The sequence below is a fragment of the Salvelinus fontinalis genome, chromosome 1 (genome assembly GCF_029448725.1).
Source record: "Salvelinus fontinalis isolate EN_2023a chromosome 1, ASM2944872v1, whole genome shotgun sequence".
NCBI classification, from domain to species: Eukaryota; Metazoa; Chordata; class Actinopteri; order Salmoniformes; family Salmonidae; genus Salvelinus; species Salvelinus fontinalis.
This window is the reverse complement of record NC_074665.1, coordinates 46,163,227-46,178,273: the sequence shown is the minus strand read 5'-3', so window position 1 is coordinate 46,178,273 and position 15,047 is coordinate 46,163,227. Positions and strand designations below refer to the sequence as shown.

Here is a 15,047-nt window from a genome sequence, read left to right as displayed (position 1 = left end):
ATGGCCAAATTGAGTTATCTGTAATAACTGTCATGTGCTGGGCGTTGTTTTTGGCGTGCGCTTTTGAGTAGGAGGACAAAGCAGGGTTTTGTTAAAATTGCCTGGGTGCCTTCCAGTCCTTTTCCAGTGCCCGTAACTACTTTGACAGACATCCAGGCCTGTAAACAAGGCTTGATGAATCAGATGATATTGCCTCTATTCCACCACTCCCAACTGGCTCACTCACAGTAACTCTGACGTTGCCTAAAACAGCAGTGGCGCATCTTGTTTTTAAAATCGTCTCAAGTTCTTTGCACTCTAATGTTTGGTCATTAGATTTTAATGGTAGGCTGATGGTCGTTTCACCCTGCTACATTATTTGTTTTAATGATTTCTGGACTTGTATACAGCTATAAGGTTTCCCCACCATTTAAAGCAGAGGCCAGTGCAATTTCATATCGAACAAAGCGTAAAGAAAAAAAAATGGCATAACAAATCCCATATGAATTGCATTCTACACTCCGCCATATGGCTCCTGCTAGCAGCGGTTAGAGGAGTATGGATACTGCGCATGTCCGAAACTGACAAATATGAATGCAGCGCCAACATCTCAAGACATCTGACCAAACCAGGTAGGGTTATTTCATATCTTGACAGGTATTTTTCATGTCTTGTTGTTTCTTCAGCAGTTATTAACACACATGCGCAGTCCTCTTGCATCGTGATAATATTAGTTAGCCCGCTCGCAATGCAAGTTCAACAACAACCAATGTTGACAGTGAGGAAGAGAATTGGTCTCGCTATCTTGTCGCTAGTTAGCTAGGTGCTAGCTGGCTAACTATCTCTCTGCATCTGAAGAAAACGCTTTATGGTCGTTGCAAACTATTTTGACGTAATATAACTAGCTAGCTATTCTAGCTAATGCTATGCATTGACCTGGTGATAACTGACCAGACAATGGAGCAGACAATGGACCAATGTCAATTGCTAACGTGAATGGAAGGAAACCGCTTTGTTAGCGTGCGCTCTGGCCGCATTTCTAGCTACCGCTACCTGTCACCTTTGCCAGGGTTAACACTAGCTATCAGCTTTCACGGCGTTCGCAGGTTCTAGCTAGCTGACCAACTAAATGTAGTCAGTTTTATTACAGCAATATGAATGCATTTCTTACCCAGCCCCATATAGCTATGTAGAGGTGTGTTGTCGGCACCATGTCGCCTGTCAAATGAATTATCCTAGTCAGTGTTGGCTAACTATCTACGCTGAACAAAAATATAAACGTAAAGTGTTGGTTTCATGAGCTGAAATAAAATATCATATACACTTTTTCATACGCACAAAAAGCTTATTTATCTAAATGTTTTTGCATATTTGTTTACATCCCCTGTTAGTAAGCATTTCTCCTTTGCCAAGATAATCCAGCCACCTGATAGGTGTGGCAAATCAAGAAGCTGATTTAACAGCATGATCATTAAACGGATGCACCTTGTGTTAGGGACAATAAAGGCCACTCTAAAATGTGCAGTTTTGTCACACAACACAATGCCACAGATGTCTCAAGTTTTGAGGGAGGGTGCAATTGGCATGCTGACTGCAGGTGTGTCCACCAGAGTTTTTGCCAGATCATTTCATGTTAATTTCTGTGTTATGTTCATGTTAATTGCTGTCTAACAGGCCTCAACTGCAGACCACGTGTATTGCGTCCTGTGGGTAAGCAGTTTGCTGATGTCAACATTGTGAACAGATGGTGTTGATGATGATGATGGTGGTGGGGTTATGGTATGGGCAGGCATAAGCTACGGACAATGAACACAATTGCATTTTATCTATGGCAATTTGAATGCACAGAAATACCGTGCCCAGATCCTGAGGCCCATTTCTTTTAAAGTATCTGTGACCAACATATGCATATCTGTATTCCCAGTCATGTGGAATCCATAGATTAGGGCCTAATGAATTTCTTTAAATTGACTAATTTCCTTCAATAAAATGTAAATCTGTAAAATCTTTGAAATTGTTGCTCCCAAGTGACGCAGCGGTGTAAGGCACTGCATCTCAGTGCTAGAGGCTTCACTACAGACCCTGGTTCGATCCCGGGCTGTATCACATCTGGCCGTGATCGGGAGTCCCATAGGGCGGCGCACAATTGGCCCAGCGTCGTCTGCGCTAGGGGAGGGTTTGGCCGGGGTAGGCCGTCATTGTAAATAGACATGTGTTCTTAACTGATTTACGTAGTTAAATTAAAGGTTAAATAAATATTTTTGTTCAGTATCGCTAGCTGTCTTGATCACATTAGTTGTTATCATCAGTGTCCCTTGCTGGCTGATCCTACACACAGACAGTTAATTTAGCATAATAATGCAGTTCTTCAATATAGTTGAAATCTATAGCCAGCTAACTAAAGTCATTTAGTTTTAGCTGGGGGTGACACTCAGCTGCATCTCTGTACCTGGGTTTGCAGCCCTCTGGCTTGAAGTCAGTGACCCAAGATGATCCCATACTGTAGTGTGGTTCAGTTCAATCATTTTATCAGTTTCTGTCATGCAACATCATTTTTCTTTGCTGCTTAAAACTATAGACATATTTACAATCCTTTGCCCTTAATTGCTCGCTCAACCTTTGCCCTGAGACATGACTGTTTAGACTAGATGGTTGTGACTAGATGTAGTACAGCTACGACCAGAAGTGAGTTTTTGTAGCAGGAGAGCATTTTAGCTAACCCTATTTCTAACCTTATCCTAACCTGCTACATTAATTCTCCTAACCTGCTATGAAAAAGTAACTTCCGGTCATAGCTGTATAGTACTTTTTTTTTCTTTTTTTCTTTTTCTTTAGGGGTGGATCAGCTTAATATTGCGGAAAGAATGTTGCTTCCAATGTAATTGTCTGCATCATTTCCAATCCCCCATATTTTGGGGGGTAAATATATATATCCATACACGTATGCATACATATACACATATACCTATATAGACATACATACTTTTTTAAAGAGTATACCTTTATTATTATTCCCCGCAAACCCTACCACCGATCCCCCAATTGGAGTAAACTGATAAACATTTCTGTTTTTACCTTCAATTTATACATCTTATACACATTTTACAGACACAGTCTACTTTATAATAGTTCTCTCTTGTTTGTTCTTAGTCCTTCCTCTATTTCTGTTGTCCATCCAGTTTGATTTCCACTTGTAACTGTGCTATTTCACAAAAGCTCCGCACCTATACACATTTCACAGATCCCGTATGCCCTATATTGTTTATCTTGTTATTAGTCCCACCCTTCAGCTCCACTCAACCCTTCCCATCTATCTTCCAACATCATCCATTTCGGATTTTTATTTGCCATATATGTTTCAACTGTGCTGTGATGCTTCACATACTTCAGCTGTATAGTACTTAGTCAAAACCAGTCTCAGCCAGTCAGGGCAACCTTAACCTATATAGCCAGTGTAGGTTGCATATTTTTAGCCTGCATCAAAGGTCTTATTCTGCAATCGCTCCCATACAGGCTAGCTTATACAACATTCCCTTTATTTTGTCCCGCCCTCCCCCTGCATTAAGTTCCAAATAGCCTGTCAAGCAAACCCATATGTTTGTAACAATGTTATCTCATTCTTTTCCCCTCTCTGCAGTAAACATCATGGGTGGTTGAGAGACACCCTGGACTTATTTGTTGTGAAGAGGACAGAAGGCTAGTTAGGCTAAGCTATACTCCAGACCCCTCAGCCGCAGTCCAGAAGATACTGCAGCCATGGCTGAGGAGGACTACGGCTGCTTTGTGGACTGGACCCAGATGGGGGACCTGGCCAACAGCAGTGGCCCCTCCAAACTGGACGTCAAGGACCCAGTGGAGCTCAAGAAGCTGGCCAGGCAGGGCCACTGGGCCAAGAACCACAAGCTTCGTGCCCAGGTTTACCAGCAACTCATCAAGGCCATTCCCTGTCGCACCGTCACCCCCGACGCTGAGGTCTATCGTGACCTCATGGGGGACAGCACAGGTAAAAAAGCCTCGTCCGTCATCCCACTGCCGGACTTTGTGGCCGGCAGCGCTGTTCCGCACTACTGCCTCAAGGCAGACGCGGTGACCACAGTCCACCGGGTCATCTCCTGTCTGGCTGGCCAGTTCCCGGACATCTCGCACTGCCCGGCGCTGCCCGCCATAACGGCCCTCCTGCTGCACTTCAGTGCCGATGAGGCGCAGTGCTTCGAGAACATCAGCCGTCTGCTGGCCTGCAACGAGCCAGGCCGGCGCTTGGTGGACCAGACCTTCCTGGCCTACGAGTCCAGCTGCATGACCTTCGGCGACCTGGCCAACAAGTACTGCCCGGCCGCCCACAAGTTGATCGTGGCCACAGCACAGGACGTGGTGGAAGTGTACTCGGGCTGGCAGCGCTGGGTGCTGGGCGACCTGCCCTTCAGCCACGTGGCCCGGGTACTAGACGTCTTCCTGGTGGAAGGATACAAGGTGTTGTATCGCGTGGCCCTGGCCCTGCTCAAGTTCTATCGCAAGCAGAAAGCCGGGGCTGGAGCTGGAGCTCAGCCATCAGAGGGCCAGAAACAGGACTCTGCAGAGGTCAAGGCGGAGATCCAGGCCTTTGTCAAAGCCATCGGCTCCAGCATCACCCCGGACAAGCTGCTGGAGAAGGCCTTCTCCATCCGCCTGTTCAGTCGCAAAGAGATTACCCTCCTGCAGCTCGCCAATGAGAAGTCGCTGCAGCAGAAGGGCATCACCGTCAAACAGAAGAGGTGAGTGAGGGCTAGAGAGACAGCATGAGCCATATTGGGTCTAATTGAAATTGGAGAGTTAATTTACTTCTAGAGAAATTATTGTCTACAACACTGTCAATGGATATCAATGAGGCAGTGGACACTAGTACCGCTGCTAATGCTATGCTAGCGCTTTAGCTAATGTCTAATGTTTATTTACGCTGCCAAGGTTCTATGTAGGCCTTCTATGAGTGGTGCAGTGGTCTAAGGCACTGCATCGGAGTGTGCCACTAGAGATCCTGGTTCGAGTCCAGGCAGTTGTAGCCGGCCGCGACCGGGAGACCCATGGGGCGGCGCACAATTGGCCCAGTGTCGTCCGGGTTAGCAGAGGGTTTGGCCGGCAGGGATGTCCTTGTCCCATCTCGCTCTAGCGACTCCTGTGCGCAATGCACGCTGACACGGTCGCCAGGTGTACGGTGTTTCCTCTGACACATTGGTGCAGCTGGCTTCCGGGTTAAGCGGGCATTGTGTCAAGAAGCAGTGCGGCTTGGCGGGGTCGTGTTTCGGAGGACGCACGGCTCTCGACCTTTTCCTCTCCCGAGTCTGTACGGGAGTTGCAGCGATGAGACAAGACTGTAACTACCACGAAATTGGGGAGAAAAGGGAGTTTAAAAAAAAAGACATGGTTCTAAGTTCAAAAGCCATGAACCAAATCAGAATGGTATGCTACGAATGAGAGACATGCACTCAACAAAAAAAAAATGTGCGTGACAACTTTAGCCACCAGTGAGGGTCATGTTTAGAAGGGATGTGACATTATGCATTTCAGCTAACTCTAACCATTTTCCTAACCTTAACCTAATTCTCCTAACCTGCTGCCTATGTTGTCCTATACTGCTATGAAAAGTAACATTTTCAGCATCCCATCTAGTCAAAACCACCAGTGAAAAGTGGCTGTCGTTCCTGGCTATATAAAGCCGGTACGACCTGCCGCTAAAATCATTTGGACACCTGCCGCTAAAAGCATTTGGACACCTGCCGCTAAAAGCATTTGGATAGTTAATTGACTTTCTGTTTTTAGTCCACTCACACTTTTTCCTGTTGTGGCTGTCTGTGTGGCTCTTTTCTCACCATTCTGTTCATAGTTTTCCCCCTTTTTATTTTTTTGCTGTCCATTTTCCATCCACCGTCGTCTTCTGTTTTCACCTTGACTCCTGTGTCCATGTGTCTACTGCTCCTCCGTTCTCCCATTTGCACTTGGCTCTGTTAGTCTGAGGTAGGTGTTTCTCTCTCAGCTCTCTCTCTTCACCTGTTAATACTTGAGCTGATCTCCCTCATTAGTGATACATTGTATTAGAAACCGTGTCCACATTCTCTGTAAACTCTAATTTTTTAAGTGACCAGGAAAACACGATTTGGACATAGAACACACTACCATAGGCAAAACCAAGAAACAGTGTGCTGGATTTTGCTTCTCGTTAACACTCAATTGAATAGGCCTAATTAAAGTCCCAGACTGACTACAGTACTAGACGGTCCAATCACCTTGTTTAAGGTCTGAATTAGGTGTTGTTGGTTCCAGCTCACGCTGTGACCCTTGAGGTCAGGAGTTGTACAGTTACTACAACAACAACCATGACATATCCAGAAAAGCTCAGAAAATACCGTATTAACCTTCCATTACCACAACCTCATGGCCCTACATGCTGTACAAAGACTTTGACTGACCGATCAGGAGTTTGTGTGTTACTGACAAAGTAGTCATCTCCTTCCTGCCCGGTTACCATGGCTACAGGCGCAACGTGCAGCTGGCTCTGAACCCGGACACCTTCTCCTCGGAGGTGGTCAGCGCCAAGGAGATGAGGGACATCTGGTCGTGGATCCCTGAGCGCTTCGCCCTGTGCGAACCGCAGCTTCTCTTCACCACGTCCACCCACGGCTGCAGCCTCAACCGGTACCCACTGCCCACTGTAGTACCCACTTTACCAGTCTCACTTTAGCCACTGACTGCAGCCTAGGCAAACCACTAGACCAGAGGTGTCAAACATACCGATCCAATGTACCCACTTTATCTCTACATGTGTTTTCTGCGAGGAAACGGTCTCCGTCTATATTGAAATACCTAAAACCAAATTAAAAGTGGGTGGAAATGATAATGGCCCTACATTTTTATACAGTCTCTACACTCTGTCCAGCTTGCTAACAGTCACCGAAACAAAAGCTAGACAGTCAGGGAGCATTGAAAATTCCATTTACTAGGCTATTTTTGGCAAATTTTAATCAAGTTTCAGTGCTGTCCTTCGGACCTCAGTGGAGACCGAATGTTGGCCATGGGGCAAAATAAGGTTGATACCCCTGTGCTCTACAGTGTCCTGTACCCACTTTATCCTTAGTCTCGGGTTCCACACCAACCTAACCTTAGAGAGACAACTAAGATTGGGTTATAGCAACATTTCGAGATGCTATATCACCGCATATATGCAACATTATCACTGATATGCGATTAATATTGCAGACATGATTATGTCGCAGATATGTGATAATATCGTCGGTATGCTGTAATGTACCCGACCAACTGATATTCTGCCCACTTTATTCATCCTCATTGGTACACTTTACCCTGCACTGGGCCCAATTTACCATACAGCTTACTCTACATTTCGCCACAGTCTTGGCTACCATGCCTACTTTACCACAAAGGGGCAATTCGCGATTGGTACGTCAATTTTTTTACTTGTAAATGTGGATGTATACACACTACCTACCGTTCAAAAGTTGGGGTCACTTAGAAATGTCCTTGTTTTTGAAAGAAAAGCAAAAAATTTTGTTTATTAAAATAACATCAAATTGACAGACGCCTCACAAGTCTCAACGTCAACAGTGAAGAGACGAGTCCGGGGTGTTGGCCTTCTAGGCAGAGTTCCTCTGTCCAGTGTCTGTTCTTTTGCCCATCTTAATCTTTTCTTTTTATTAGCCAGTCTGAGATATGGCTTTTTCTTTGCAACTCTGCCTAGAAGGCCAGCATCCCGGAGTCGCCTCATCACTGTTGATGTTGAGACTAGTGTTTTGCGGGTACTATTTAATGAAGCAGCCAGTTGAGGACTTATGAGGCGTCTGTTTCTCAAACTAGACACTCTAATGTACTTGTCCTCTTGCTCAATTGTGCTCCGGGACCTCCCACTTCTCTTTCTATTCTGGTTAGAGACAGTTTGCACTGTTCTGTGAAGGGAGTGGTACACAGTGTTGTACGAGATCTTCAGTTTCTTGGCAATTTCTCACATGGAATAGCCTTCATTTCTCAGAACAAGAATAGACTGACGAGTTTTAGAAGAAAGGTCTTTGTTTCTTCTGGCCATTTTGAGCCTGTAATCGAACTCACAAATGCTGATGCTCCAGATTCTCAACTAGTCTAAAGTTGGCCAGTTGTATTGCTTATTTAATCAAACAACAGTTTTCAGCTGTGCTAACATAATTGCAAAAGGGTTTTCTATTGATCAATTAGCCTTTTTAAAATGATAAACTTGGATTAGCTAACACAATGTGCCATTGGAACACAGGAGTGATGGTTGCTGATAATGGGCCTATGTAGATATTCCATTCAAAATCTGCCGTTTCCAGTTATAATAGTCATTTACAACATTAACAATGTCTACACTGTATTTCTGATTTGATGTTATTTTAGACAAAAATTTCCTCTTTTTTTTTTTCAACAAGGAAATGTCTAAGTGACCCCAAACTTTTGAACGGGGGGTGTGTGTGTGTGGATATAGATAGATGGATAGATAGATAGGTAGATGAATATAACTTAGAAATGCCTCATGAGCTTAGTTCAATCAACTCTTACCCTACCAGTCCCCAAAATATAAGCTTGTTTTACTCCATTGTTTATAAATGTAATTGTACAAAAACACTTCATATCCTAAAAACATGCTTAAAACTACACATTTTGATATCATGGATGGTCAGCCATTACATCTGTCTATTAATTTGAGAACGGTTACATTTCTCCAGCCCCATCCCTCAACTATTTACCAAAACAGTGGCAGGACTGTCACTTTGTTATTGTTTGAACTGCAGATTGCCTCTTTAAAGGAGGGGTAAGGGAATGACTTGGACATTAAGGTCACCCATTTATGTCTTTGTGTTCAGCAGCAATAGAACTAGAATATAACGATTGTTTAGTGATGAATCAGCAATGGCCCTTGTTCAATATTCCCTTGCCCTTGTACAGCCTCGGGTACTAAATCCATCACCCTCAGGCCAAACGGAAGACTTAGTTTAGGGTCATATTCATAGCTCACACAGAAACAGAATCTTGTTTTATAGAATGCAAACCGTAGCCTGACACTTTTTCCCCAGGGACAGGTTTTAAGGATCAATACTGTAGGTTTAGTTAATATTTACCCTCCTGTATTGGTTTACTGCTCATCAGCTGAGACACAGGTGAGTACCAGAGCTATCCAAAGTATATCACTAGGGGCCATAAAGACTTTCATACTTTCATTCAGCTAGTGAAAAAGGCTGATCTCTGACTTAAATTCAAACATTTAGTTTTTTCAATAGGAATGGGTTAACTTTATGAATTATGCTACATAGAAATCATTGACCAAAGAGAGACTGCAGTATGATCATAAAACCAAGAGTGAATGTAATCTGTCCTTGTAAAAAAGCTGCATGGAATGTATCGCACTGTAGGCTAAATGTAATGTTGTTGTCAGTTAAAAGGGCCCCCTTCCTTTTTGCTTCTCATCTTTAAGATGTGTTATGATTGTTAAAGGGAAGCGTATATGTGTGTACTTTTCTTCTGGTTCATTTCACACATGCATACATGGCCAGATTGTGTAATAGAGGTTGTCCATTCCTTTTGTCCCAGGTTTTACGCTCATGTTGAAGGGTATGAGCCCACTCTGCTACTCATCCGGACCTGCGAAGCTGATGTAACGACCTTACACACACACACACACTTACACATTGTGTGTGCGTTACCACCCTCGTGTAACAGTATAATGACAACCATGGCAATAGACAAGTAACTCTCGAGCTCACATTATTATGACACTGAAAAAGTATGCATGGTGTTTTAAATCTACAGTTTTTCAATCATATTGATATGGTAAAGACCTATCATTTAATGACATCTATGAATACATGCACAGTATGGAGTATCTACTTTTTATAATACTGAAATTTGAGTGACTAAATAAAAAAAGTAGTCATTCTTCTTCGCCTTTTGACATTGTCCCATCCTTCTATTTCCTATCCCACTTCACCCTTTGATTCTACTGTAATACACCCTCTCACCATGCCCTGTATTGTCTGTCCAGGTATGTGGAGCCTTTCTCTCAACCGATTGGGAGGAGCGCAAGCGAGGCGGGAACAAACTCAGCTTCTTTGGGACTGGAGAATGTTTTGTCTTTAGGGTGAGTTGTGTTTATTTCCCGATTTACTTAATTTTTCTCATCCAATTATTTTTGGGGAGCAAGGTTATTATAGTAAATTAAAACTGACACTAAAGTAAAAACTACAATTGGAAAAACTATTTAGGAAACTGGGCGTGAACAATGGCGGCAGCAAACCCAACACCAGCAGTGGTCGGTTTCAAAAGGCAAAGCCCCATATGGGATGATTTTGAGTACATTTTTGGAAAGGATGCAGCGGTCGAAGGCACTGCGTCGCAGTGCTAGAGGCGTCACTACAAACCCTGGTTCGATCCCAGGCTGGCTTCAGGGTTAAGCGAGCAGTGTGTCAAGCAGCAGTGCGGCTTGGCGGGTCGTGTTTCGGAGGACGCATGGCTCTCGACCTTTGCCTCTCCCGAGTCCGTACGGGAGTTGCAGCGATGAGACAAAGCTGTAACTACCAATTGGATTTTATTTATTTTGCGTGCTCGGCCCTGCGTTTCCTGTAGTCCACGATCAGCTTCTTTGTAGACTCCTGGTATCATATGAACACGCAAGACGTGGACATTTTGTAGAATTGCAGGAAATACGCTTTAAAACTTCATTTTCTCTTTGCTCAATGGCATAATGTGTAGAATGTCAGAAAATGAATTTCAAAACTGCTAATTTTTTCTCTCTGCCATCAAGAAGGGTGTGAACTGGGGTTTGCCACCTAGGAAATTTGTGTGACCGGACCATCTCAAGTAGTACTTGAGTACCCCTGCTATTTAATTTTTTTTAACCTTTAATTAACTAGGCAAGTCAGTTAAGAACAAATTCTTATTTACAATGCCGACCTACCGGGGAACAGTGGGTGAACTGCCTCGTTCAGGGGCAGAATGACAGATTTTTTACCTTGTCTGCTCTGGGATTCTATCCAGCAACCTTTCGGTTACTGGCCCAACGCTCTAACCACTAGGCTACCTGCCGCTATAGGCCTACAACACACATGGCTCCTAGCCTCCCATGCATGAGGCTACTTTCTGTCCCAAACACTAAAAGTGAATATTAAATCATATGAAATACAAATGTTTGAATGAAATCTAGTAAATCAAGTCTAAAAATGAACTCAAACTAAACTGAATTTCAAATGAAAATCCTAAACTAATTTCAAATTTTAATAGAAAATCACAACTATAATTACCTTGTTGGGGATTAGAAGGTTATGTGGATTCTTTTGTGTGCGTCCCATATATGATTTCGCCTCCGAGGTAGCAATTTGTGACTAAGAGTGGACACCAGGGGGTGCCATTTACAAATAGTTTCTCCATCCGCCTGTCACAATAATAAGCCTCCTTGTCACCAGTCTGGCCTCCACCCACTCTGAACAGAAAAGCATGTCACGTCCAAAACGCAGTATTTCTTCTTGAGTGATATAACTGATAATTTAACAAAAGGTTTTGTACATTTTAGAGACGTTTTGCCGAGTGTGTCTGGGTCTAGAAATAGCCTTCTTTCAACTCCTTTGCCATTTAATTATTAAAGTGGTGAGGATGATGCACAGCTATGTGCTCTGGCCGTCTGCCTGTGAATACCGCCCTGCACAGGCAGAAACACACACTCATCGGAAACTCCTGTAACTGGAGCCGAACGGTACAGTAGCACTTGATCCTCACTTGACACCACATACATTAAAAAAAGGTTAGTTATTTAGCAGACTCTCTTCTTTTTCGTACTGGTCCCCCGTGGGAATCGAACCAACAACCCTGGCGTTGCAAGCGCCATGTTCTACAAACTGAGCCACACGGGACAGGAACACGGAACAACACACTGTAAGATGGGGATCGAGATCTATTAGACATGCACGGGGAGAAAGAAAGAGAATGGAAAAAGCACCAAATATGACAGTCTCAGTATCCAGTTTGTGTCTGGATGATTCAAGGTAAACCCCTCAAGCGTGTGTATATATGAAAGTAAACACTTAAACGGGATCAATGATTGTTACTCTCTGTTTGTCCATATAGCTGAAGCCGGAGATGGAGAGGTACGAGTGGGTGGTGATCCGCCACCCGGAACTGGCCTCCTCCATCAAGGCCCAGAGCAGTGAGGACCCTGCCGAGGACGAGGCTCCCGCCGACGGGCAGAGCTCTGATTACAACAGCCTCCCCGTGGAGAGGCCGGACGCTGACCCCTCCAACCGCCTGTCACCCTTCCTCTCGGCCCGACACTTCCACCTCAACTCCAGAAACACCTCCATGTTTATGGCCGGCAACATTGACTCCATCATAGTGGGTGAGTGGAAATCAGTCCTTCATAACCAGCGTCTCTTGTTCTTAATCAAACAGACTGTCCAGAGTAAGTAGATTGTCCTCATCAATGACTGATGTAGACCTGACAATGTTGCATTTAAACTAACATCTAGGACCTGAGGATCCCTGTGGCCCTTGCCTGTGCCTTTCCTCTCCCTCAGCGTCTCTTTAAAAAAAAGAAAAAGGATCTCTCAGATCCAGTGCACTCGCCTAGATTCAACTAATTTTTCTGTCTTAACTCCTGCTGTTCTGTCTCCTGCCAGGGGGAGGAGAGGGCAACGCGCTGTACATCGACGGCGAACTGAACCACGGACGCACAGCCCGCTGCACCACCTTTGACAACCCGCCGCTCTGCTCCACCGAGAGCTTCCAGGTGGCCCTGCTGGAGGTGTGGGGCTTCCAGGATGCCATGGCCTCAGATAGATAGATAGATAGACACATACACACAGTTAAAGATACACACACACACAAACCCCACCAAAGGCCTGATGAAGGTACCTGCAATATCAGAACAAACCCCTTTCCATCCAGAAAATTAATTTATCCTTTGAATTCTATACATAAATGTGAAATATTTGTAATTATTAATGTAAAACAAGTATCGTATTCTGAAAGTATCTTTTATTTGTGATTTATTTTTTACAGATGTTTAATTGTTGTATTACTCTTTTTGTTGACTCTCATTCGGGGGATTTTAATGACGAAAAGCAGCTCTGTTTTACAAAGGCTTTTGTCTGGCATTATTATCAAATGCCATGGTTTTACACACTCAAGTTACTTGTTTCATTTCTATATTCACTTTATATCCACCCATAAATTTGTGCAATCTGGTTAGGCACCAAACCAACCGCCAAAATCGTAGTTAGTAGGCCTATAAGTCTAAGAACGTATGCCGCCTACCCAGCTGTCAAAGAACTGGGGTCTATGAAAATGAATTGCACAAAGTGAAGTGTCTATTTGGTAAATAATGTTGAATTGTGGGGTCTTGCAATCAAAATAGCAGAGTTCAAGTAATGCAGTCGTGACCTAAGTCGTGCCAGGTTTTGTTGTCTTTCATCAAGCCCAGTTATGCTTTTCCCTCTGACTGTACATATCTGGGAGTTATTACTCTATATCAGATTAACTGTGGTTCTGTTGGCGGATACTTGTGTAAACGTGACGTTTCAGTGTAGCCTGGTCCCAGATCTCTTTGTGCCGTCTTACTGAACCGTCTCCTATGGTCATTCATTATCCTAGCAAACATGACAGTTGGCTATACGGTACAAACAGATCTGGGACCAGGCTAGTTTCAGTCTGGCTGTTGTGCAGGCCATATTCTCACCAGATGTACTCTTGCTTCTGCACACAGCAGTAAGTTAAAAAAAGACCCCTTTTAAAGTATGCGAATATCGTTCTTTGAATGTTTTTTATTGATACTGTAAAAGTGCGATGAAGACCATATCCACGTCCCTCTCATTTAGGTTCACAACCTGTAGTTAAACTATGTGTAAGTAATGCAGTATTCATCTGTCTTTCTCTATCCGTCCCTCTCCTTTAACTCTGAAACATTATCATCCAAAAAAGGAGCAGAAAATGTAAGTTATTTGGCAGAGACTCAACTGTATATCATTGAATATCTGTGTTGTGTTGAAGTCCTCCAGTGAAGTATCGGTTTAAAAAACAAAAAACAGATGTATCAAATATGTGAAAGTAATACACTTTGAAACAAGTGATATATGTCTTTGTCAGGTTTTATTGTTCATTATTTTTCACTTTCATTGTTTTTTTTTTTGCTAGCTTTGCACGCATGTGCCCCTACCCATTCGACTGTTCTTACTCCATGACTACGGGTTGAAAGGAGGGTAGTAGTTTCTTGAACCCTGTCACATAAACGTATCAGTTGCCTTTCACAGTCCCAGAATCGAACCATTAGCCTAGCCTGACGACTATTCTTCCGCTGCTCTGTGGTTCGCGACATGCTTTAGTCTGAGACTGCCATCATTGAAGTCGTTTGTGGAGACGACGGGTGTTGTACAAAACAAAGTCATCAGCGACTGGATCAGCACTAGCCAATAAGAATATCACAGCCAATGGTGAATTTTCCAACCACTGTTTTACCCAAGTGTGTTCTGGCTCAACCCATCAGATTCTGGACCAATCAGGCGGGCCCGAATGTGTTCGCATTCGGTGAAGGGTCAGGGAGGTACTCGGATCCAGACGCACTGGGCGAGTTTGCGTGGTAAGGCGGAAGTCGAATAGAGTCGGGGGAGGTACACGACAATGGCAGACATGTTGTTTGCCTTCTTTTATGCCGATGAAGTTGATGCTAGTGAAATTCCACTTCTACACAAAGCTGAACGTGATCAACATGTTCCAAGGAATGAATATCCTGATAAGGAAATTAGATACCAGCCCAAGCTCTTTCACAAGTCTTGTTTTATATTTCTGTGATGGTTTTTCACAAAATATTACCTGGTAGTGAGTGCATAGGCTACTAGAATGAGAACATATCAGTTTTCTTTGCAGCATATGGAATTTGCTCTGTCATTACTTCATGCCCTTGTACCTTCCTCATTATTTGTGATTGTGCAACATGGAATTGTAACAGATGTCATTAAATGGAGTCCACAAAGCTTCTTAATGTATGGTAATTGATTGCATGTTAGTATCACTACAGGCTGTAGTGTATTTCT

At 43.7% G+C, this 15,047-nt stretch overlaps 2 protein-coding genes across 3 annotated transcripts in view; one reads left to right on the top strand and one right to left on the bottom strand.

The window, feature by feature from the left end:
- The window catches only part of LOC129855747 (alpha-1,6-mannosylglycoprotein 6-beta-N-acetylglucosaminyltransferase B-like), a 41,074-nt gene extending 39,843 nt beyond the window's left edge, over positions 1-1,231 (bottom strand). The window contains exon 1 of the mRNA XM_055923752.1: positions 1,151-1,231. The gene's annotated coding sequence lies outside the window, so the exon portion shown is untranslated. The remainder of the gene's footprint in view (positions 1-1,150) is intronic.
- Positions 320-14,990, top strand: tbc1d24 (TBC1 domain family, member 24). 2 transcript variants are annotated; one of them, XM_055923764.1, is made up of 8 exons: positions 320-611; positions 1,654-1,689; positions 3,617-4,730; positions 6,487-6,645; positions 9,565-9,628; positions 10,016-10,111; positions 12,091-12,358; positions 12,639-14,990. In XM_055923764.1, exons 3-8 carry the CDS (start codon positions 3,736-3,738, stop codon positions 12,800-12,802), a joined length of 1,746 nt encoding a protein of 581 aa, XP_055779739.1. In that variant the 5' UTR covers positions 320-611; positions 1,654-1,689; positions 3,617-3,735; the 3' UTR covers positions 12,803-14,990. The 2 variants fall into 2 exon arrangements, with proteins under 2 accessions (XP_055779739.1, XP_055779748.1); XM_055923773.1 differs by lacking the exon at positions 1,654-1,689.
- The last annotated feature ends 57 nt before the right edge of the window (positions 14,991-15,047 follow it).